Here is a 27068-nt window from a genome sequence, read left to right as displayed (position 1 = left end):
GTGGTAATATACAATGCAGCTACCAAATTATTGAGAGACTGTCCCTCAAGAAACTATCACTTTAAGCATTCTAATATACACTGACTGAACTTGGGAAGATCTGGGAAACAATGGAGGATGACAAGTTCTTCTGTTTACTTTGTAATGAGACTTTACCCAAAGCTTGATTTGGAAGAAGGTATTTGCATTAAACAGGAAACCAGAATAGATGTCTACACCAGGACACAAGAACAAAACATTTTAAGAAATGCATATGGTCTTCTTCATTTATTTTTGAAAACAATTCTTAAAACTGCAATACCAACAGGAAATTTAATTTGCTTTACTACACGACACAAAAAAATGAAGTTACTGAGAAACATGATTATTACATCACTATTTCACACTATGAAAAAATAGAACATTTTAATACTGCTGGGTGCATTGTTAAAGTGGTCTACAGGTTACAGATCACAAAATCTTACAGATATTACTTGTATTTTACATCATTTCTGATGAGATGTTAAGTATATATACTATACAGGCACACTTGCAAATCTGTTGACGATCACTGAGAACTGAAACCCATAGTCCATAGCATTAAAAGGTACAATTCTAAAGCAGTTATTGAATCCAGACAGTATTTGCATTAACTGCATATAAATATCTTGGAAGAAATAAGTTTCCTGAACTGGCTGTCATTCATTTCCATTTCATTTTGTGTACTATGTTGTTTCAGGTTACACATACACAATTCTGAGGATAGTAAATGGCTTGCTTGTGTGCTACTGTTTGTACTATAACAATTATCGTGGCTATAGCTCTCAAGCCCAGCCAACAACAGACGCACATAAAATTATACAACTAACCTGAAACAAATAGTTAACAGGTTAAACATTTTACCTGAAAATGGCTACAGAGCCAAAATAATATGATACACAAAATAGCATGGAAATGAAAAACAGCCAATTAAGAAAACTTATTTGTTTCAAGAAGTATATCACAGCTGTGGACCCTGTTGCAACTAAATTATATGCATATAAATAATTTTGGCATGTGAAACAATTTTAATGTACAAATTATTTTACTTAAAATGGAGAAAATAAAATAATACTGAGACCCATCTATATATGGGGGGTTATGTTCTTTAATGCCTTTGAGTGTTTTCATATGAAAGATTTTGAAGTGATGGAAAAATAGTTATTAATAAGCTTTGACTTTTTATAGCACATTATGCACAAAAAATACAAACTTTCTTGAAGATTAAAATATCTTAGGCTGAAGTCATTTAAAATATTATCATTCCTTACAGTTTGTTTTTTAATGTTTGTGGCAACAGCTAGTCAGTAAAGACATGGAAGATACATATCTTAATTGGTTTCAGTGCACATGACAGACATATACTATCTGAACCACTGTTTTTTATATATAAAAATGTATGGAGCATAATTTTGGTACAAGTGATCACAAAATAATAAGAGACAGGAAAAACATTAACTTTATCTGTAATAACTAAAGAGGAAAACAAACTAGAGAGAGAGAGAGAGTGCAAATTAATATAACCAATTCCTCTCTGACCTGTGGGTCATACTGGAACTTCCATTCATTCTGTGAACAATTCTAATTCTTTTACTAACAGATTTTGCAAAATTAAAAAAAAATATTGGGTTGGTAATAGTTACAATTCTGTCCTAAATTTTGGACATGCCTTCTGTGTCATATAATGAATTATTATAATGTTATGCAAAACACTTTTAGTAATATTATGATCCATAACAAACAGTATTTTAACTCAGAAATCAGAATTGTGTACAATGATGATGCCAAATAGTTGTACAGTTACTGTGCTATTGTTGTTTAATACTAAATATAATAGAAGTTTTGGAACATGAAATCAGAAGCATCATATAAAGCAATCAGGTAAAAGAAATGAAGATATAAAACAGGACTTTATAATATTCAGTGCCTAACTTCTGCAACACAGTGATTTAACTTTAGTCAGCAACAATGTATTGCAAATACAGTCACACTGTATCATCAGTGACAAAAGTAAGATAAAAAAAGCTTTCAATTTAGTGAATAAACTGCTCCTCTTTCAGCAAGAAGTACAAAACAAGAGTTATATTACTTGTAACAGATATTAGGACAGTTCAAACACACACAATGTATGCACACAGGTAAAAAGTAACAATGAAAAGCTACAGGTACAAAGAAAATTGTCTTTCTAGATCCATTTTAAGTACACAATACAATACTGTCTTTGAAATACTTCAACTAGCAGTTATGATCCACTATTTGAATTCATTGGAATTTCCAATGTAAGTGAAAATATAAAGCTGTTTTGTGTGATTCTGTGACATAAAAATACAAATACTTTGTTTTCTTTTCAAAAATCCTTTTCAATTACTTGTATAACCATAGAGTAAACACACAATGGCTAAAGTAAGAAGATATCACATAATACAATTTCAGTTAACAAAAAGGCACTAACATTTGCCCACTTCAATCTGCAAGAAAGACATTTGCAACAATGCACACAATACACCACACAGTAGGAGACAAAAGCTGATTTTGAAATGAGGATGTCATCAAAACAGCTGTAAGTACCAGACAAAACAGGAACAACAGTTAAGCTACTACTGTGTAACCTTTCAGTAATATTGTATGCCAGTTGCAATTAATGACTAGATGTACTAAGGTAGTAAAATGAAATCTGTCACTCAGAAGACACAACACAATATGAATCAGTGAAACCTACAAGCATACACTACAAGTGGAAAAGGACTTCAGGAAGTTTCTCTATTCACCAATGTGTGTATCAGTCTGAGGTACAAGCAATACTTATCAAATAAATCACAAATTCTATGAAATGGTAAGAGCACTGCTTTATCTTACGTAACAAATTATTATAGTGTGATATAAAGCATTCCACAAATAACTTGCATTTAGCAACAGTGATGCGACTCATCAAAGTGGCTTCTTTTATCTTGCCAATTTACTGTGCCTGTGCACAGTTTTTGTCTCTTACTAGATACAGTGCCAAGATTTGCATTCACATCATCATCACTAAGTGATATGTACAAGCAGAAGCTAGTTTCAGATATATTTAACATACCTTCTAAATGTCCATTGTCAGTGTACTGTACAGTGTGTTTATACTTTGAGTATAATGGGTCAAATTATTCAACACGAGTCATTTACAGTATGCTGCTCAAATTTAACCTTTTCCACCCGTCCCTGATTTTACAGAGAAATTTACTTAGATGAAATATTCCATACAACAAAAGTTAATTTGGAAAATCAGAGGGACATGTTACTAACTGAATATATATGTCACAAATTAGCCTGCGTTCACAATGTTAATTGCATGTTATTTGCTCTTTTGATGATATCAAATTAAAAGGCAAAAGAAATTGTGAAGTACTGGAATAAATTACTTTTTCTTCAATTCTGTTGTTTTTTTCATTCCATATCTTCAGAAATTCTTAATTTATTTATTTTTTTTTTTTATAGCGGATGTCACTAAGTAATGTTAAGTCACTTGTCATATGCTGGTCTGCCCAACTACTTCAAGTACATAGCTACACCACAATTTTCAGAAGCACAGATAGATGTAACACAATGGACATGTTCCAAGCTTTTGAGCTATTCCACTTTATCTTGCGTAATTTGCACCCGCACACACACCAAATGTGTCATGCACTTGTAAGGTAATGAGCATCACAAAGATAGCAGACATCAAAATGTATGAATACGCAACAAGAAAATATTTCTGATGCTAATAATGTAATAAATAGTTGAAACATAATAAAATTATGGGCCAGGAAAACTAATCAGACAATTGAGGAAATTTCTGTCAAGATAGCCTATAGCTTCAAAGAAAATGTCCTAAACACTCTGGGTGTCACCAGTGTGTGTACTAAAAATAGAAAAAACTTGTGTGTGTGTGTGTGCGTGCGCGCACGCGCACGTACCCACACACGTGACATCATACAGCCACTTGAAAATAGTGACCTCTCATTGTGTGTCTCTTAATCTGTTTTCTTCTTGTATGTGTTCAGACACTTCCACAAAAAAATATTTTTAATTTCTTCTCAATTTCTCTCCTTGCGTTTCTCTTCCTATTTTCCTCTTCACTGCCCCCCCCCCAAGCAGAAGTTCAGTGTTCATTACCTTTTCTTAAAATGAGCTTTCAGTGATTAATATAATTTCAATATAAAGTTAATGTAGCCAAAATTTAACTGCAGTAAGAAAATTATTTATTTACAGCTAAACACACTATTGTAAAGTAAATTTAGTGTGTTTTAGCAATGCTCTTGCCATTTCAACTAACAAGAACAAAGGAAACTAACTTACTATTTTCACAGAAAAGTACAACTTTTACACTTTGTAAAATGAGATTAATTTCAATGCCATCTTCTATATGCATTTGAAAGTAGCAATATAAATATTTTCTTACACTCCATTTACTAGCTGAGGCTCTTTCTGACCATTTTTTTGTATGTCTCCAGTTGCTTCATCAACGGTACCTGAAATAAACATTGACTCTTAATGTTATGCATCCTTTGCATTTTTAATCAATTTTAATTAGAAAATATGTAAGTGTTACTATTTAGGATAAGAGGATATTGCATTACAAAACATTTACTTTAAAGCCATCAATCTTAAGACTCATTGAGTTACATTATGATGAGCACATGTGTGTGCGCACCACCCTCCCACGAATGCATGCACACAAGCCACCTTCCTCGATGCTGACACACAAGCCACTTTCCTCAATATTGATTTCCACCTCAATGATGGCTGCATCAATACCTCCATCCATATCAATCCTACCAACTATCATCAACACTTCACTTTGGTGGTGGTGGTGGTGGTGGTGGTGGTGGTGGTGGTGGTGGTGGCGGCAGTGGCGGGAGGGGGAATTGTACCTCTAAATGTAGTTGCAAGTGTAGAACTAAAATTTTCAGTAATATTCATATTAGCACTATTCATGTGTGTGTATATAAATCTTGTAATCTGACTTGTTTCAAATCACATCAATAAAATAATTGTGAAAATGATCTACGGAACATGACATAACTAAACTAAACTGGTCTCTGTCACCCATTTTCCATGCCAAGAAGCCCCTTCTATACAGCCTAGCCACCTGTGACTCATACTCCTCTAAATTAAACGAAGTATTTATTTGTACAAGAATGATTGACCAGAATATCATAATTGTTAAGTTATGAAGATTTTCAGATGGCGATAAATTATTTTTTGAGATGTTTTAACAAAACGAGAAAAATTAAAAAACTCAGAACAAATGTTGCAATGTGTGGTGATTTCAACAGAGTTGTCAGACTCAGATGAGCCCTACTCGGAAATGTTTCTAAACCTACTCAACTCGTTAAATTTATATTGTACTAACAATAACAGCTCCATACTTGGGAATGCTTGTTTGGATAATATGACCAAAATTTATATCCATACACAAAAAGGGGAAAGCATCAACATGTAGTGAATATCTGCAGCTGGTAGCATCAAAGGAAATAGGGGTAAGTATATGCTTTTATAGTCCAACCATCCGCCAGTTCATTCCATGGGATATCCACATGACTTAGGACCCAGAGAAAGACAACTGAGCAGGTGGCACAGAGGTGGTCATGGACAGCAGAGACTAGAGGGTGATGAGAGTACCACTGTTCAATTGCCTGCAGGCTGCTCACTGAGTCAAACACTGTGAAGGGAGGCCTGAATAACAAAATGGAGGGCCCTGTTAATGGATGGCAGCTCTACTGTGAACACGCTACATGATCCCACCAATAAATGATATTCTAAGCCAGTAGGAGATGTGAAAGCGTATCCCACTTTATCTATCATCTTAGAACCATTAGTGTAGAAGTGGCAGCACCATGGAACTCTGCAAGGATGGAATGTACAAGATACTGAAAGGCCATAGGGATAACAGAGACCTCAGCACCCTGGAATATGTTGGTCCTAATCGGTGGTCTAGGCACCATCCGGGGAAGGGGGGGGGGGGGCATAAACACATTCCAACCGGCAATCCAATCCCACCCGTGTGCAGCTATCAGGAGGGAGATATCCCCCTTATTTGCGAAGAGGACAGGGTACATGGGATGGTCAGGGAATCAGTGAATGGCGATTGCATAAGAAACCAGAGTTGGCTCTATCGTATTTGTAGCTTCTGCGAGGAGACTGTCACCGGGACTAGTCGAAGGGCACCAAAAGCCAGACGTACGCCACAATGGTGAATAGGGTCAAGTATTTGCAGTGTTGATGGAGCTGCTGAACCATAAACCTGACTACCATAATCTAGTCTGGACAAGACCAGAGCATTCTCATGAGGGAGAAGAGTGCTCTCACCAAAAGATGTGGGGGCCAGGAGGCGGACAGCATTAAGTTTCCACATGCATGTAGCTTTTAGGTGGCAAATATGGGGCAGACAAGTCGGCTTTTTATCAAAATTTAAGGCCCAGGAAACGGGATTGTGTTACAACATAGAGGACGTGGTTGGCTTAATAAATTTCTGGATCGGGGTGTACAGTGGGTTGATGAAAAAAATGCATAAAACTGGAAGCCAAGGTAGATGACCCACATAAAGGCCCATCAGATGGCGCCTTGGAGCTGGTTCTCAGCACATGCTGGCAAGTGGGAGCTGCACCAGATGCAAAAATCATTGATGTTCAATGCCAGGGTAACCACAGGCCCAACAGAGGTTACAAGCCCATGTCACTTGACACGGAATCCTGTGGAATGCCATTCTCCTGAATCCAAGGGGCACTGAGTGAAGTGCCAACTCAAACCCGGAAGAGCCAGTGACATAAAAACTTGTGGATGAAAATCGAAAGGGGGCCGTGAAGGCGCCCCAGTCATGGAAGGTAACTAAAATGTGATGGTGCCAAGCCATATCAAATGCCTTACGTAGGTCAAAGAAGACTGTGACAAGGTGATGAGTAGTAAAAGCCCGTCAGATTGCTGTTTCCAATCCGAGTAAATGGTCAGGTTGAGATCGTCCTTCCCGGAAGCCACACTGATACAGGGACAAAGGCCCCAGGGTTTGAGCACCCAACATAATCAGAAGCTCAACGTCCTCTCAAGCAGTTTACAAAGTACATCTGTCAGGCTAATTTGGCAGCAGCTGTCGAGAGATGTCGGGTTGTTCTCAGCCTTTATGATGGGGATAGGAAGAGGATACAGATGCTGTCACAAAGAGGTGTTCTGCGAGAACCAATTGATCGGTACACATAATACCTTGGAGGGTAAGACCCTGGACATTTGACTGTTACTGGTGGCCCAGAAGGCTACGGAGCTTTGACCAAACCTGTGATGATGAGGCTTACGTCCCAAGGGAGGAAACATAGCACTCCCAGTATTCTTTATTACTCTGCTTAATAAGGAAGCAAGCCTTAGCATGGAGATGCTTAAAAGCAAGATGGTTGGTCTGTGAAGGGTGCCATTTAAATTGCTGCAGTGCCCATCAGTGGTCCTGGACAGTGACTGCTATGATCTTGGTCCACCACTGTACTGGCTGATGACCTGCAGATAGGGGACATCAGACTGCGATTCAAGAGAGTGGTGTCGAAGTGCACAGCAGATATTTAAGAGTGCCAATTGGCCCTGCAGAATGTGCAATGTGGGGGCCTGTCTGCCTGGTGGCGGCAGGGGAATGACAGACTCAACGGAAAGTTATCATGTCATGAAGGTCATCATGGGGTGACCAATGTAGGGAGGCCATGAGAGCAGGAGAGGAGATCATGAGATCAATAGCAGTAAAGGTGCCATGAGAGGCACTTAAGTGTGTGGGGAACTGTCACTGAGGAGACACAAATCAAAGTCTGTAACAAGTCAATTAAAAGAGCCATACCCACTGAAGTGGCACCTCCCCACAAAGGATGGTGTGCACTGAAGTCGCAAAGACGAGTTACGGGATAGGAGTTGCTGTATTAAGGTAGACAGTTCAACATAAGGAAGTGATCTACCTGGAGGGAATAGACATTGCAAATGGTTATTACTGCAGTCATTTGCACTCTAACCACTATTGCTATCAGGCTGATGCAAAGAGGGATCCAGTCACTAATGACATAGGCATGAACCAATAAGCAGATCCCTCCAGATGCCATCCCGAGGCCACCATAGTTCTGACAGAATGCCCCATAACCACGAAATGTTGGAGTGTGGTCCTCATGGAAATGTGTTTCTTGAAGAGCTAGACAGAACGCAAAATATGAGGAAACAAGGCATTGTATTTCCAGTAGGTGGTGATTGTATCCATTGCAATTCCACTGGATTAATGTGTGGTGAGAGTCCATGTTAGACATAAAGAAGCCGAGGGGGGGGGGGGGGTCATGTCACTACCAGTGGTCACAGCCGATAAGAATGGGGTGACATCCATAATTAAGATGTCAGGCTCAAGTTGCAAGGGGGAAGGTGGCACTTCCAAGGTAACCAGGAGGTCTTATTCTGGGACTTCTCCCTCTCCATCTTACAGAGGTGGAGGATGGCAGGGCACAAAGGGAGAATAGGCTTCTTCAAAATCCAGAACCAAAAGAGTGTGAGCGACCTTGGGGAGCACAGTTTGCGTCTTGTGACCAGGTTGTGATGGCAGACTTCTGGCCTGAGAGACACTGGGGAGGAGGGGCAGGGGGTTGGGGGGAGCACCACCCAGCAGGTGCGGAAGAAGGGAGGCACTTCTTCAGTTGGGGAGGGGACGGTATGAAACTGCAGGGCTGGGAGAGGGGATGGGGCTGGTGTAAAGAAGAGGTAGGAGGAGAAAAGGATGTAACAATGGTAAAAGTTAAAGAAAGTGACACTGAATGGAATCTGTCATTTTTAGTGAGCCTAAGCAAAAGACAGATGATCCAAAGGCTTGTACTCTTGGATCTTCTTTTCTCTCTTTTGAGCTGGGCAATCTGGAGAGCATGGAGAGTGACTGTCATGACAATTGACACACAAAGGTGATGGAACACAGGGGCTTCCCTCATGAAGTGGGTGTCTACAGTCACCACACAGAGGGTCTGCCGTACAGTGTGAAGACATATGCCCAAAAAACAAGCACTGAAAGCACCTCATGGGTGGTGGGACATACAACCTTAAATCATATCCTCCCAGAGAAGGTCAAGGTTATGTGCTACAGATATCTCCTTTGAAAGCCAGAATGAAGGCACCAGTATTGGTGTGGTTGTCTTTACGGCCCTCCTGCACACATTGAACAAAATGAACGCCATGTCACTCCAGATTAGCTAGAAGTTCCTCTTCAGTTTGCAGTATGAGGTCCCTATGAAATATGACTCCCTGGACCATATTCAGAGACTAGTGAGGGGTAATAGATACTGGGACATTGTAAAAAAAAACAATGGCTTTGTGGCAGTGAATGTGTCACCGACTATCCTAGTACAGACGACGTGGTGGAGAAAGTGTTTCATACCAAAGCGGTAAGGGTCAGCCTGGCCCTCCTTCCAGGGTGTAGCCAGGGAAGGAAAGGCTGCTGGGTAATACAAAGCAGCAGTCAATGATCCTTTACCATCCATAGAGACAGTCATTTCAGAATGGTCAGATTTTTGCAGCTTGATATGCTTCATGCGCCTAGCATCGGCCCCGATACCACCCACTCCGATCAGGGGCTCTCCCCATGGGTGCCACCTAGGCACAGCAAGGGCCGCCTGGCACTGTATACGTTGCTGGGAGTTCCAATGCTCCAGGAAGACAAGCAACCACTCCTTGATATACATGGGGAGGGAACAGTTCAGGTATCAGTTTGGTGAACCCTGTGTTATCAGGGGGCTCAACCAGATGGGCTTGTAAAAGCCCCACCACACAGATTGGCCACATATGCCAGTGACCAAGCAGGATGGAGGTGACTATGGCAGGGAAGGAAGAGGAGAAGGAAAGGGGGAGAGGAATCCATGCCGTAGATGCTAGGGGGGGAGTTCTTCCCCAAATGGCCCACACTAAAAATAGAAAATTTAAAAGTGGAGGTCAAACCTCAAGTGAGGACCTAAGCACCAAAAAGGATGAAAGAGAACAGGCAGGAGGAACAAAATTACAAGCAAGATGGGTTGACATAATCAGAACACAGAGAGGGGAAGGAGGGGACAGCTGGAAGAGAGTGAGGATAGGGAGAGAGGGTCATGGTGAAGAAAATGCAGCCAGGGAAGGAACAGTGGGCCAGCATACACTTGCACATTGTTGGCTGATGATGGGTTAATGATACCCTAAGTTCCAGATAAAAAAAATTGATCGCAGCTCTTGTATCTCGCCTACATAGCACCAATAAATCCACCACTAACAGTATTGATGCAACTTAAAAAAAAGAGGCTGCAAGGCATGGGAACTCATGACAGATGATGCTTGTGGCAGCTCACTTGCTGCCTGCCACCACTGCCCCCCCCCCCCCCCCCCCCCCACCCACTCTCTTTCCTTCTATCTGCAGCGTATATTGCTTTCACAGGAGACAGTTAGGAGGTCCATCCTCCTCGTAACATGCTTCTGGAACCTGGCTGCCCTCTTCTGGATATCAGCATCTGATTGCTCTAAGGACTGATAATTGCTGGGCAGCTAATTTCTTTAGCAAGGACACACGGGTTTCTTTGTATTGCTCTTCCACAATCTAGTCGTCGTAACTGCCGTCTGCTTCACGTCTGCTGTGCAGCGAGCTACCTTAATTTAAGTATTAACTGTATTTTTCTTACTTGTCACTTCTTCTTCCGTGTGTTTTACTTTTAGGAAGCTTTAATTGTCGAGTGCTAGTAATAGTGTTCCATAGATTTTGTGTTTGTTTTGAATACAGTCAGAGAGAGTCCCTTTAGTCAGCCACAGTGCCAGTAGTGCTAGTGTTTGTTTTCAATACAGTCCATAGACAGGTAGTGCTATTTTCATTGTTTTCTACAAGAAGTGGCTAGCAATCACAGTTGAGTCAACAATCAGCCGCCTTTAGTGAATTAGCAGTCTAGTTAAAAGTTGATTAACTCTCTTCAGTAAATTGACTCCTTAGGATGGACAGGATGTGTGACTGCTGTTTACGGACACAGGAGGAGCTGGCAACTGTTCGCGAACAGCTGAGCGTGTTGATGGCCACGGTCAGCCGTCTTCAGGCTGCTGCCTCTGAGTGTAGCGGCAGTGGGGAGTCTGGTGCGTCGCATGGTACACCACAGGTGTTACATGCTTTACCCACTGTCCCTGCTGTCTAGACATCTTTGCGGGTACCGGGGGCGGTTGGGCCACCCTCTCCCCAAGGGGAGTGGCGGGTTCAGCGGCATTTGCAGCGCACGAGGCGGACGGTAAATGTGGAGGCTGGCCGTGTGGCATCGCCCGCTCTGCCTGTGAGTGGACATGTAGCTGCTCCTTCAGCAAGGTCCGAGCAGGCACACGGGGGAGGGAGGGGTTTATTAGTTATTGGGAGCTCCAACGTTAAGCAGGTGATGGAGCCCCTTAGAGAAATAGCGGAAAGGTCGGGGAAGAAGGCCAGTGTTCACTCTGTCTGCTTGCCGGGGGGTCTCATCCGAGATGTGGAGGAGGCCCTGCCGGCAGCGATACAGAGCACTGGGTGCACCCGACTGCAAATTGTTGCTCATATCGGCACCAATGACTCCTGCCGTCTGGGTCCAGAGGTCATCCTCAGTTCGTACAGGCGGTTGGCGGAGTTGGTGAAGGTGGAAAGCCTCACTCGCGGGGTGGAATCTGAGCTAACTATTTGTAGCATCATTCCCAGAACCGATCGCGGTCCTCTGGTTTGGTGCCAAGTGGAAGGCTTAAACCAGAGGCTCAGACGATTCTGCAGAGATCTGGGGTGCAAATTTCTCGACCTCCGCTATCGGGTGGAGAAATGTAGGGTCCCCCTGAATAGGTCAGGCATGCACTACATGCCGGAAGCGGCTACAAGGGTAGCGCAGTACGTGTGGAGTGCACATGTGGGTTTTTTAGGTTAGAGAATTCCCTCCCTAGGCCCGACAAGACGCCTCCTGAGATGCGGCAAGGTAGGAGTAGGCAAAATGCAACAGTGAATAACAATATTAATGTGCTAATAGTAAACTGCAGGAGCGTCTATAGAAAGGTCCCAGAACTGCTCTCATTAATAAACGGTCACAACGCCCATACAGTACTAGGGACAGAAAGTTGGCTGAAACGAGACGTAAACAGTAATGAAATCCTAAACTCAGATTGGAATGTATACCGCACAGACAGGCTGGACAGTGAAGGGGGAGGCTTGTTTATAGCGATAAGGACTGCAATAGTATTGAAGGAAATTGACGGAAATCCGAAATGTGAAATGATTTGGGTGAAGGTCACAGTTAAAGCAGGCTCAGACATGGTAACTGGATGTCTCTATAGGCCCCGTGGCTCAGCAGCTGTTGTGGCTGAGCACCTGAAGGATAATTTCGAAAATATTTCGAATAGATTTCCCCACCATATTATAGTTCTGGGTGGAGATTTTAATTTGCCGGCTATAGACTGGGAGACTCAAACGTTCATAACGGGTGGCAGGGACAAGATTCCAGTGAAATTTTTTTAAGTGCTTTATCTCTAAACTACCTTGAGCAGTTATACAGAGAACCGACTCGTGGCGATAACATATTAGACCTTCTGGTGACAAACAAACCCGAACTATTTGAAACAGCTAATGCAGAACAGGGAATCAGCGATCATAAAGCGGTTACGGCGTCGATGATTTCAGCCGTAAATAGAAATATTAAAAAAGGTAGGAAGATTTTTCTGTTTAGCAAAAGTGACAAAAAGGAGATTTCAGAGTACCTGATGGCTCAACACAAAAGTTTTGTCTGAAGTACAGACAGTGTTGAAGATCAGTGGACGAAGTTCAAAACCATCGTGCAATATGCGTTAGATGAGTATGTGCCAAGCAAGATCGTAAGAGATGGAAAAGAGCCACCGTGGTACAACAACCGAGTTAGAAAACTGCTGCGGAAGCAAAGGTAACTTCACAGCAAACAAACATAGCCAAAGCCTTGCAGACAAACAAAAATTACGCGAAGCGAAATGTAGTGTGAGGAGGGCTATGCGAGAGGCGTTCAATGAATTCGAAAGTAAAGTTCTATTACTAACTTGACAGAAAATCCTAAGAAATTTTGGTCTTATGTCAAAGCGGTAGATGGATCAAAACAAAATGTCCAGACACTCTGTGACCAAACTGGTACTGAAACAGAGGATGACAGGCTAAAGGCCGAAATACTAAATGTCTTTTTTCCAAAGCTGTTTCACAGAGGAAGACTGCACTGTAGTTCCTTCTCTAGATTGTCGTACAGATGACAAAATGGTAGATATAGAAATAGACGACAGAGGGATACAGAAACAATTCAAATTGCTCAAAAGAGGAAAGGTCGCTGGACCTGATGGGATACCAGATCCATTTTACACTGAGTACGCGAAGGAACTTGCCCCCATTCTTGCAGCGGTGTACCGTAGGTCTCTAGAAGAGCATAGCGTTCCAAAGGAATGGAAAAGGGCACAGGTCATCCCCGTTTTGAAGAAGGGACGTCGAACAGATGTGCAGAACTATAGACCTACATCTCTAACATCGATCAGTTGTAGAATTTTGGAACACTTATTATGTTCGAGTATAATAACTTTTCTGGAGCTAGAGGAATCAGCACGGGTTTCGAAAAAGACGGTCGTGTGAAACCCAGCGCGCGCTATTCATCCACGAGACTCAGAGGGTCATAGACAAAGATTCCCAGGTAGATGCTGTGTTTCTTGACTTCCGCAAGGCGTTCGATACAGTTCCCCACTGTCGTTTAATGAACAAAGTAAGAGCATATGGACTATCACACCAATTGTGTGATTGGATTGAGGAGTTCCTAGATAACAGAACGCAGCATATTATTCTCAATGGAGTGAAGTCTTCCGAAGTAAGAGTGATTTCAGGTGTGCCGCAGGGGAGTGTCGTAGGACCGTTGCTATTCACAATATACATAAATGACCATGTGGATGACATTGGAAGTTCACTGAGGCTTTTTGCAGATGATGCTGTGGTGTATCGAGAGGTTGTAACAATGGAAAATTGTACTGAAATGCAGGAGGATCTGCAGTGAATTGACACATGGTGCAGGGAATGGCAATTTAATCTCAATGTAGACAAGTGTAATGTGCTGCGAATACATAGAAAGATAGTTTCCATATCATTTAGCTACAATATAGCAGGTCAGCAACTGGAAGCAGCTAATTCCATAAATTATCTGGGAGTACGCATTAGGAGTGATTTAAAATGGAATGATCACATGAAGTTGATCGTCGGTAAAGCAGATGCCAGACTGAGATTCATTGGAAGAATCCTAAAGAAATGCAATCCGAAAACAAAGGAAGTAGGTTACAGTACGCTTGTTCGCCCACTGCTTGGATACTGCTCAGCAGTGTGGGATCCGTACCAGATAGGTTTGATAGAAGAGATAGAGAAGATCCAACAGAGAGCAGCGCGCTTCGTTACAGGATCATTTAGTAACCGCGAAAGCGTTACGGAGATGATAGATAAACTCCAGTGGAAGACTCTGCAGGAGAGACGCTCAGTAGCTTGGTATGGGCTTTTGTTAAAATTTCGGGAACATACCTTCACTGAAGAGTCAAGCAGTATATTGCTCCCTCCTACATATATCTCGTGAAGAGACCATGAGGATAAAATCAGAGAGATCAGAGCCCACACAGAAGCATACCGACAATCCTTCTTTCCACGAACAATACGAGACTGGAATAGAAGGGAGAACCGATAGAGGTACTCAGGGTACCCTCCACCACACACCGTCAGGTGGCTTGCGGAATATGGATATGGATGTAGATGTAGATGTAGTCTGACAGCTTGCCCTAACACAGTACATTCAGGTTTTGTGAATTTTTACTTTAATTCACAGCTAATGAATGTTGTACTGGTTGTTACACAGGAACCTTACTGACATGTACAAAAGGAATTGAGGTAAGTAGCAATGTATATCTGATTATCGAAACCACAATACTGAATCAGCTACACTAACTTCTCCAATTGGATAGATAAATAAAGCTATTCACCAAGAAGCGATATGAGAACACACATAAATGTTACAGAAATATGCAAGCTTTCAGAGCCAGTGGCTCATCCTCCTCCTGACAGGATGGTTGAAGAGAAAGGAGAGAGAGAGAGAGAGAGAGAGAGAGAGAGAGAGAGAGAGAGATATTTCATCCCCAAACAAAGTGATAGTACATATACAACATGCAGTACTTTAAATGTCTTTCAAGAAATGTTTAACACATTAGAAATACTTAAAGATAATACACTTACACATATGCTATATACTAACCTTGCAATGAGTGACAGAATTTCTTTGTAGTATCCCATTCTTCACGTAGGGAGAGATTGAACATGGAAAAATTAGGATTGCCCGTGACTTCTTTTATGATGGTCAGGAACTGAGGGAGAATTCTGTGTAGTTCACTATCATCAGCACTTGTGTATGTTTCAAGCAGGACAAGACCTTTACACCTTTAAGAACACAATAAGTTTATGAGAAAATTATGAATTTATGACTTAATTACAAATTAATAAACACAGCTTACGTATCTTATAAGTTCAGTGAAAAAGTTTCTATCAATAAGATTTTCATGGGACACATTTGAGGGGTGAAGAAAAAGGGAAGAGAGGGTGTAATAGGGGTAAGGGGGATGATGGCAGGGTATGGGGCAGAAAGCAAGATTACTAACACAGCACATTAGTCCATTTAATACTCTCGTCATACCATCCAATATACATTAAGAATAGTCAAATTTTAAGATACATAGTACTAAAATAAGAAACTTGTTCTTGCTAAGTAAACTGGGATAAATTATCAGCCAAGAAGACAGCAAATTTGCTTCCATACTCATACCTTCAATCAAAAGAGACCTCACTGGGTGGTTAACTCTGTTGTCGGTCATAGTTTGCTGGAGACCATTCATTCTGGTGAACAGCTGGCTGGTGGTTATGACCAAATAAAACTCTATGCAGAAATTACAATAGAGCTGGTATATGACATGGCTGCTCTCAAAGGGGACCCTGTGTGAGATAAGATAAGCCTGTGATAGGACTGGAATAGGATGTGGTGGGTGGGTGATTTGGGCATCCTCTTCCATAAAGTACTCTGGAGGTAAAATAGTTCCCCATTTAGCCCTCCATGCAGGGACTACTGGATCTTTCAAAGGGATATTACACCTGTGGCGAAAGGTTGGGAATGGAAGTGTCATAGGGATGGATCACAATACTGTCCATGTAGGATGGATGGTCGAATACCACCTTAGGAGGGGTGAAAAGTAACGCAAGTACAGTGTCCCTCATTTCTGGGTATGGTGATAAGGTAGTCAAAGCTCTGGCGAAGGACATGATTCATGTGCTCCATTCTGGGGTTATATTGGGTGATGAGGGAGTCATTCCACTACAGCTGGTTCGTGGTGGCTGTTCGGATGATTAGGCATGTGTGAAGGTGTGACAGCTGTAAAATGTAGGTACTGTTCGTCAACTCCTTGCCACAGCAGTCTTATACCTATGAAAGACTCAGATGAAGACCTACTTAGTCACTCACTGAACACATCCTACTCCTGTCATGTCAGACTCCTCCCACCGCATCATCTGCAGGGCTACCTGGACATGCAGTTGTTTACATGGGTTCTGCTGCATTTTATGTGGCTATGATCACCAACCAGCTGTTCCATCAGGATGAACAGCCAGTGCCACAATGGCCAAAAACAAGATGCTCAAGTTCAATGGCTGCTTCACAACCCCTGCCATCTGGATGCTTCCCTCCCCAGCACAAGCTCTTCTGAACTACACAGATGGTAGCTGTCCTTGCAATACATCCTTCACTCCCATAATCTTCCTGGCCTCAATCTTTGCTAATCTGGTGCACCCACATTCTCTACCAAAGAAGTCAAACCCTATCCCATCCTGTCACCCCCTCCAAACCAGGCCTTCATATCATCGTCACTGTGCACATTACTCTCCTGTACACACCTGCTACCTCCCCCTCCTGCATCCCTATCCCTTACACTAGCTGCCTCCCTTTGAGCTGTTAGCTACCGACCCCAAACCCCTCCTTCATTCCTAAATTATTTGCATTCTACCAGAACTTTCCTTACCATGTTCATATTGCCTAGTGGCTACCTTCTGGTCTCCACTTCATATTGTCCATGCTTTGTCTCTCCCATATTTCCCATTCATTTTGTCACACACTCATCACCAGCCCCAACCAATGTGGTCCCATAACATTTTTGCACCCCTTATCACTAATAGTGGCCACTTCAAATGTACTTCACTATCCGAAGAACCGCCCGCCAGCTGGATCACAGTTAAAACATCATCAAGCAACAACTTACTTCATTTCTCCTCCAAACTCCCCCACAACCCCACCTTGTCCCCCCCCCCTACTCTCTCTCTCTCTCTCTCTCTCTCTCTCTCTCTCTCTCTCTCTCTCTCTCACACACACACACACACACACAGCTTAAGTCACCATCATTTTACATTTGATTCCTTCCTCACTCCTCTCCCCCACCAAGCACTCAACTGTAACTTACATACTGTTGAATCATTTCCCTTCACTTAAGTATCCCACAGCCCTCAGCAAAACTTCTGACCATTTCGCTCCCCAAATCTGATCTCTGTTATGAATAGTTCCTTTTACAATCATCTAACACTTTCATTTGTTGATTTACGACATTTATTTCACGTTTCACTAGTGACATCCCATTCTGAATGGACCCTTGCTCCATTTACCCGTGTCAGTTCAAAAATGTATCTCTATCCCTGGTTAAAACCCAGTTCCACACACCATTCCTTAAATGCTATGTGACCATTGATCTCGCCCATCCTCTGCCTCACCATAAAAAATTACCCTTTCTGGATCCCATTCTCCCTTTCATAATGAGCTTCATCTTTTCATATTCCGATGATCCCTGTCCCGCACAAATCTGGTATCAAAGAGACAAATCTACATAGACAAATCTGGTATCAAAGAGACAAACCTACATAGACAAATCTACATAGCACATGCATCCCAGAACCATCACTACTCACTCCACAAGATACTGTTACTGTGCAATTCCAACAACCTACATCATATCCCTTAAATATAAATTCTTGCTCTCCAACACCAGGAAGAGCATTCTAGACACACCTCCATAAATTATCGAACTTATTGACACCTTAAACCTCCCTCACAGCACCACTAACCCATCAAAGCCTATTTCAACCCCAATGAACCCCCCAATCAACTACTCATATAACATCCAGAAAAACCTCTCAACTTTTCGTTTTACTTCATCCTCATGAACTCCCTCCTAACATTCCACCAAACCCAAAAATTAAAGAAATCCAAACTGCTATTGTAAACATCAACCTACAGAGGTTTCAGTCATACTGGAAGGCCTCGCTTTCAGTCTCACACCCAAGTTCACCCATGCTGGACTCAAAGACCAACTCTCTTTCTCCTGGTAACTACAGTGGACACACTTTTGCTAACCCAATGCACCCAGACCTAATAGTCTCATCCTCCTCTGCCCTTCATCCCCTCCCAAGTCATGCCTTCACATTGTCGTCACTGTACATTACAGCATCCTTTCTTTCAGGAGTGCTAATTCTGCAAGGTTTGCAGGAGAGTTTCTGTAAAGTTTGGAAAGTAGGAGACAAGGTACTGGCAGAAGTAAAGCTGTGAGGACGGGGCGTGAGTCGTGCTTGGGTAGCTCAGATGGTAGAGCACTTGCCCGCAAAAGGCAATGGTCCTGAATTCGAGTCTCGGTCCGGCACACAGTTTTAACCTGCCAGGAAGTTTTCATTGTACACTACAACTCACTGGCTCCATTGCCCATGTTCTACATTCCTAACCAGTACACATGGTGCCTCTTTCTCTCTCATTCCTATCCAACACAAAGGCTGCTTCCTTGCGAGCCACCACCTACCCTTCCGCAATGCCACCTCCTGCTTCCCACCTTTTTCTCTCTCTCTGGCTCAAAGGGATTGTCCAAAAGTTAGAAAGTTTTCTTTCATTCTTTTTTGTGCATCTGTTGACAACTCAATGCTTCTAGTATTTGGTGAGTAGTCTCCATTACTCCTAAATTATTTACAATCTCCCAGAACTTTTCTTAGCATATTCGATAGGCATATTTGTAATACTGGCTGTGTTTATCTTGGTTATAATGACCCATTCAGTATTCTGTTTATAATAGTTTATCCCTTTCCTATTTTCCTGTCCATTATTAGACCTACTTGTGCATTATCTGTTCTTGATTTTGTGTTAGTAATCTCATATTTGACCGATGACAAATCCTGTTCATTCTGCCACCATCCATCAGTCACTTTTGCTGTATCTAATTTCAAAACAATGCTTTCTCTTCTTAAATTCTCTAACCAATCCATACAATTAAATATTTTCTTTTCTGATGCCAGGTCCTCCTTAGTAATACCTATCTTGAGAAATAAAAGTGGGACTTTTTGACCTGTTGCACAGTTTATCATCATAATTATCATACTGCAGAGCTGCACATCCTCCTAAAATATAACACCAATAGTTGCCGTTTGATTTTGGTTGTCTGCACTGTCTGAAATAACTTTTATAAAACTTTAAGCAGAGCAAAATGTTGGCTAATTGATTTATATGGCAAGTGATAATTGCATGGAGGAAAAGATGAGTTGCTTTAATGATTTGTTAAAGCAGTAAGATGATTAATAGTACAATGTAGCTAGTAATTAACATTTTCCTCAACAACATGTGGCAAGAAAAGAGGGTGGAGAGTTAGTTATGAAAATAAATTCATGCTTTTCTAACTGTTAGGTTGCCAATTTGGAACACATGATGCCAATTTCAGTTTACAACAAATGAACATTTTCCCCAAAGTTATATATTCAACGAACACAAAACACTGACTTAAATTCCTATTTAAATCATTAGCTATTTTTAAATAAATTTAGTCTGGAACAAATGCTTCTCCATTCTTCATTATCATACTCTCAAGAATTAAAACAGTTCTCAGAGGTCGAGATTTCCTACTGCCCAGAAACAAAACTTGGTAGTTCTAAAATCATTCCTAGATTAAATTCAACACAAATAAAAAATACAACCTCCACAACATTGTAGTCCATCCCCATGCCACTCCCAATCCCAACAACTTGCCACAAGGATCATATTCCTGTGGAAGATCCAGATGCAAAACCTGCCCAATCCACCCAGCTAGCACATCTTATTCCAGTCCTATAACAGGTTTATGCCATCCCATCAGAGGCCAGGCCACCTGTGAAAGCAGCCATGTCATTTACCAACTCTGCTACAATCCCTATGCAGCTTTCTCTATTTGTATGACTATGAACCAGCTGTCCACCGAGATAAGTGGTCACCACCAAACTGTGGCCAAGAGCAAAGTAGACCACCCTGTGGCACGACATGCTGCTGAACATAAAACACTTTATTTCAATGGCAGCTTCACTACCCGAGCCATCTGGATCCTTCCCTCCACCACCATCTTTTCTGAACTGCACAGATGGGAGTTATCCTTACAACACATTCTCTACTCCGAGATTATTCTGGTCTCAACCTACGGTAACATGCTGTCCCCACATCCTCCAACCAACAGTTTCCACCCCTATATCCTATCATCATCTCCCCATTCCCATCTCCCACCCTGTTTATTTGCAGCTCTCTGCCAACACATTCACCCGTCTTTCCCCACTCCTCTCATTTTTTGTTCCATTTTTCCCACCCCTCTGCCCCACAACCAGACAGCGTTCCTCTCTCTCCCCACCTACACTACCATCTCTTCCCCTTTCCACAACCTCTCCAGATTGCTGGTTGCATCCCACATGATGTTTCATTCTGGGCCGAGATGCTGGAGTTGGCGGCCACGTGCGCGTGAGGTGTGCTTGCTTTCAGTTGGTGTGTGTGTGTGTGTGTGTGTGTGTGTGTGTGTGTGTGTGTGTGTGTACTGATGAAGGCTGAGGCTATCTTTTAATCATGCCTGTCTGCAACATGATGTGCCTTCTTTATGGTAAGCAGCAATCTATCTTTTCCTACATTGTTGATATTCCTACCTGGAGCTTCCATTGCTTAAAAAATGGAATAGTAGTTATAATAATGAGCCATAATCAATGGCCCCATTTAATATCCTACTGCTGAGAATGCTACTGAACTTAACATGGCTAATTTAAAGCCCCCTTCCCAATTTCAGCAGTTTCAGAGAAAACTGCTTCACTCTGAGCAAGCCTTTCCAAAAGGTTTCCATCTTTTGTTTATCTATTTGCAACTGAATTACCTTTATCACAATTTACAGAATTATCTGAAGCTATAACCACATACAAACTGTATATCAGAGAAACAGAGGCTTGTTGTTCTGCTGAATGAGAGGATGGTTTGAAAAAATTTAACTAACAATGAATTAATATGGACAACCAAATAAGATTCTGGGCCAGGAAGGTTCTTTGGGACAGGGATATGAAAAATGATATATCAAACAGTTCAACAACTTCATAATGCATGAGAAAAAAAGCAAAAGAAGTGTCAAGAGAAACTAACTTTTTCTTCTTGCTCCTTGTATTTTACCCCTGCTATCTTCGGAAATTTAAGGAGTGTACCCAGTTAATATTGTCAAAGGCTTTCTCCAAATCAACAAAATTTATAGACAAAGGTTTGTCTTTCATCGCCTTATTTCTAAGGTGAGTTGTGTCAATACTGCTTCAAATGTTCCAATATTTCTCTGAATCCCAGACTGATCTTCCCTAAGGTCAGCTTCTACCATTTTTCCATTCTTCTGTGAATAATTTGTAGCAGTATTTTGCAATAATGACGTTCTGAATTTATAGTTCATGAACAGTCACACCTGTCAGCACCTATTTCTTTGGAATTATTACATTTTCCTGAAGTCTGGGGCACTTCGTCTGATTCATAAATCTTCCAGACCAGGTGAACTGGTTTTGTTATGGCTGTCTCTCTCTCTCTCAATTATTAGTTCTGAAAGAATGTCATCTATTCTGGGGGCCTTGTTGAGTTAGGTCTTTCAGTATTCTGCCAAATTCTCCTCACAGTATGTGTCTCTTATCTCACTTTCTTCTACATCTTCTCTTTCTATAATAGTGCCTTCAAGTGCAGTTGCCTTGTATAGCCCTTCTGTGTACTCCTTCCATCTTTCAGCTTTCACTTCTTTGCTTAGTACTGGTTTTCCATCTGAGCTCTTGATATTCATACTGCTGTTTCTCTTTTTTCAAAAGGCCTCTTTAATTTTCCTGTGGATGGTAACTATCTTTCCCCTAGTTACACCTGCTTTCAGATACTTACATTTATCTACTAGCCACTTCTGATTAGTCATTTTGCATTTCCTGTCTCTCATTTTTTAGACATTCATATTCCATTTCACACACTTCATTTGCTGTATTTTTATATTTTCTCCATTCATTAAGCAACACATGGTATACCAGCTGCCACGCTACCATTATTGTTGCAGTTCCTGGCAATTTTTGTAAGAGGCATGAGAAATGAACATGTCTTCCTTATCTGAATGTAGCTGCACTTACCAGTGCCTGATGCTGATGAAACCTACAGACATGTTTGTATGATGTTCTAATATTCTTGAAAAGGGTGTGCTACCTCTGGAAACACACACCTTTCTGTAACAATACTTCACAAAACTGGCAGTGGTATCTTGTTTCACTTCTTTTATGATGTACTGCACAAACTCTGCAAGACCGTATTGGAAATTTATTTTTCCACTTCCCACAACAGTCCGAATAGTATGTTCTTACATGTTCCCTGACAATCGACCAGGTGGATCCTTAGCATGTGCTTGTTTTGTAGGTCGGATTGCTTCAGTTTCCTCCACAGTTGGTGCACGAACTTGTTGACCATTTGTCCAGGCTCTTGCAACTTCTTTAAGGGAGGTTTTATGTATATTTTGTGTGTGTCTGTATTTAGATTTCTGCAGGCTTTGTATGTGTTAAACAAAGCAGAATCTATTAGAAACCAAACTACTTCCTTTGTCCATTTATTGGTTTTCCACATTATTCCACAATAGGAAAGATACTGATCGCCTCTGTCCATGCATTTCATTTCATAAGGATGCATTGTGAATTATTGTTATGACTGTCGCCTCTCTACTGGGCCTTTAGAGATATGGCTTCTGGTTGTGGACACTGAGGGAGCCCTCTATTGATTGTACCACAAACTCTTGCTTTCCTTTCTAGAAGTGTTTTGGCAATAGCTGTACTGTTGTAATAATTGTCTTGATAAATATGGTGCCACATGCCAAGGTGAGGTGAAAGTACAGAGATAATAGTGTCGTGAAGCTTTTTTTTTCTCTTCCCTAGTGTATAGTTCTAGATTGTAGATATATCAACTTTCATTTTCGCAAACCATATGAACATGCAAACCATATCTGATAAGCTTTCCAGGATTATATGCCCTAAAATGAAGCTGCCCTCTCCACAGTATCATTGCTCCATTAAGAGAAATCTCCCGTTCAGGTTTTTATATGGTCTGAAACTTATCTAGGAGGTACTTCAGCACTAGTTCAATTATGCAGAGTTTTCTTGACCACTCTGTAAGGAATTGTTATTGAAATGCCATGATTTTCATATTGCTCAAAACAATTTCTGCTCATTAGCTTGCCAAAAATTGGTTTGTCTATTACAGGCTCTCTTGACCAATAGTTCTTCAAATAATATTTTTTTTTTATTTGCTCCATCAAGATAATCACACCCAGAAATTATTTCAGTTCAACAGCTGTGATATTCGAAAATTTGAGGGACCTGGGAGATTATTTATAATAGTTTCTGTTTTGTTTGTAATATAAATTTTTTTGTGTTGACATCTGGTGAGCAATTCGTCACCTAGAAATTTTTTCACAGTGATTATAATGCAATTGATCTCACTGGGAAGGGTTTTTACATCTGGAATGTGTCTAAAGGTTTCTAAAATAATGATCTTGTCCTTCTTTAGCCAGCTTTCATTGTCAGAAGCTTCATCATCTAAACAGTTAGCAATTATCTCACTTTGGTTGATTATAGCTGTGTTTTTTTCTTCTTCATGTCCACTACATAAACATCATCTGAATCGCTTGGCACATCAGAACAATTGTCTGTACACAGTTCAGCAAGAATCTAGCTTTCCATCAAATATTTTCATGCCATACTGCACAAAGCAATGACCAGAGTACTGACTATTTCGCGGTGCTGATTGTTGGCTGTAAACGAAAGATAAAACTAAGTTCATACTGTCTTTCACTGCACTTAACCCTCCATTTCAGATATAACCTTTGGTTAAATTGAAATAGTTACTGGCACGAGCAACAGGTCTCAGAAAATATGTGCAGAACAAAAATTGTAAATTTACGTGACCTGTCCACAACAATCGCACTTGGAAAAACATGAATCTACATGAACTGTATGCAATGTGTTAAACCCAATAATCCCTGTGATAATGAAGGATTTCTATTAGACTGTCTTTTTACCTATTTGATCCTCTGCTGCTTTCACTATTTTATCTTTCAAATGTTACTCATTTATTATCTATTTTATTCCTTTCCCCTGTTTGAGTCAGTCATTGGCTATTGCTCCCTCTGAAACTCTCAACCTCTGTTTCCTTCAACTTATCCACGTCCAATCTCTCTAATTTCCTGCCTTTTAGCAATTTTTTTTCAGTTTTAACCTACATTTCATAACCAACAAATTGTGTTCAGAGTCCACACCTGCCCCTAGAAATGTCATAGTTTGAAATCTGATTCCAAAATCTCTGCCTCACCATTACATAATCAGTATGAAATCGTTCCATGTGTCCAGGTCTCTTCCTTGTGTACCGCCTTTTTTCATTGTTCTTAAGCCAAGTGTTCATTTAAATTATGATCTGTGCAAAGTTCTACCTACTGGCTTCCTCTTTCATTCATTTCCCCCAATCCATATCTTGTCACTATTCATCCTTCTCTTCCTGCTATCTAATTCCAGTCCTCCATCACAATTAAAATCTTTCTCCCTCAGTTATCTAAAGAACTACTTTTATATCATCATCATCATCATCATCATCATCATCATCATACATTGTTTCAATTCTTCTTCACCTGCGGAGCTAGTTGGCATTTAACTTTTACTACTGTGGTGGGCATTAGCTTTGTTTGTATCCTGGCTATGATAATGTGTTCACTATGCTGTTCATAATAGCTTACCCACATTCCTGTTTTCTTTTCTCATTATTAGATGTACTCATGCATTACCCCTATTTGAACTTTTATTTCTAACTCTGTATTCACCTGAACGTAAGTCCTGTTCCTCCTGCTATTGAGCTTCACTAAGTTCCACTACATCTAACTCCAACCTATCAATTACCTTTATACCTTTACTAACCTACCTGCCCAATTAAGGGACCTAACATTCCACACTCCAATCTGCAGAATTCCAGTTTTGTTGTCCTGATGAAAACATCCTCGTGAGAAGTTCCTGTCTAGAGATCCAAATGGGGACTACTTTACCTCCGGAACATTTTACCCAGGAGGAGGTCATCATTTAATGATACACTAAAGCTGCATGCACTCGGAAAAAAATACCTGTTTTCAGCTGTTCACAGTACCAGCATTAATACCTCACTGGTTGATGTTGCAAGGCCAAATCCCCAACTATGCAAACAGTTGCCCCTGAAACTACTGCAGTGGCAGCTGCCCCTCTTCAGGAACCAAATATTTGTCTGGCCTCTCCACAGACACCACTCCATTGTGGTTCAACCTACAGTATGGCTATTGTAAAACCCCCATTTTATTCTCATGTGGTACAGACTTAAAAACATAAAATGGAGGAAAATGGAGAATCTAGGAAAATATTAAAACCAATATGGGCAGAAACATATGTAACTGGCATATATGCTTAAAAATCATAATCCTCTCCAATACAGTGTATAAAATCTGTACAAGTGAAGGAAATTAAATGTATAATACAGTGTTTAACTGTAATTTGTGGTTATGAACATCAGTTTTAAAAAGGTCACAGAGGTGTAACAGGCAAGTAAAAACTGGTCAAAAAATTGGAAGTGGTATCTGGGTACATGGTAATAGAGCAATTTTCTGACATGATATGACCACAAATTATATGTTTTTGAGAGATCTTCCCCTTGCACTTGGCCAGAAAACAGCAAAAATTGATTAAGGTGACAAAAAACTGAAGTATGGTGAAAGATATCGGAATCTTCTTAATGACAAATTTGTCACCATCACTGTTATTGTTTAACACTTTTCTTACGAGCCACACTTCATATGCTACCCGCACTTCATATCATCCATCCTGACAAAGTGTTATTTTAAACTCAGAAACAGAGATGTGAAAAAAATGAGTACTTCCATAGCTGACATTACAAGCTTATCAGAAGTCTGTTCAATGAATTTCTGTACACTGTGTAAAACGTAAATTTAAAAAGAAAGCCCAGGCGCTACAGTTTCACTTCGTGCCTTCTGTCACTGCTACCAATCTTTACAATCTGCAGTGTGTGGTGCAAAGCATACATGTGAGTAGTGTATGTAGTAGTTGCAGTTGTATTGTTGACAATACAACTGTGCAATTGCAAAAACCTTGCTGTATTTCCATGTGACATCTCTGCCACAACACATCTGTACGAAAAGCATATTTTCAGCACCCCACAAAATGCTTTCAGCCCTACCTGCACTTCTGTCACTGAAAATCCATTCCCCCCCTCCACGCATCCAGCATGCGAGCTCATTTCACATTTGTTAGTGTGGTGCGGTGGCTGTGCCGGCTGTTGGGTAACAAACATCACCAGCCAATAAGAGCTCACTAGCAGGAAATGGCCGACATTTCCTTCATTATGACTGAGCAAATTCTTCGAGACTCAGTGTTTGAATTTGAAAGGTTGGCGACACACATTGTTGCTGAATACAGTACATCAGAAATACATGCAAAAAGATGAGACTGAGTTATAAGCGGCATAAGAAAAGCTGGTAGCTGGGCATCTTTGTTATGTACTGGCTCAGTCCAGAACACCTGGTGTCGACTGTCTTGTTTTTCCATTGCTGCTGCAACCTAGCAGTAGTTGTATCGTAACTGCACAGTGAACCTAACATTACAAGTCGTGTTGATAATGCTGATCATATATTATGTCAGAATTTCCCCT

The 27068-nt window shown here is 41.1% G+C and overlaps 1 protein-coding gene across 2 annotated transcripts in view; it reads right to left on the bottom strand.

Annotated features, from left to right (window-relative positions):
* Positions 1–238: 238 nt before the first annotated feature.
* Positions 239–27068, bottom strand: part of LOC126248832 (TRPL translocation defect protein 14) — a 185815-nt gene continuing 158985 nt past the window's right edge. For both annotated transcript variants that reach the window (XM_049950251.1, XM_049950259.1), the window contains 2 exons: positions 15261–15442; positions 239–4508 (listed from right to left, as the gene is read on the bottom strand). In XM_049950251.1, coding sequence (XP_049806208.1) covers positions 4435–4508; positions 15261–15442 — 256 coding nt within the window. In that variant the 3' untranslated portion in view covers positions 239–4434. The remainder of the gene's footprint in view (positions 4509–15260; positions 15443–27068) is intronic.

The sequence above is a fragment of the Schistocerca nitens genome, chromosome 1 (genome assembly GCF_023898315.1).
Source record: "Schistocerca nitens isolate TAMUIC-IGC-003100 chromosome 1, iqSchNite1.1, whole genome shotgun sequence".
Taxonomy (NCBI): Eukaryota; Metazoa; Arthropoda; class Insecta; order Orthoptera; family Acrididae; genus Schistocerca; species Schistocerca nitens.
Note: the sequence above shows the minus strand (reverse complement) of the source record. Positions and strands in the feature narration are given on the sequence as shown.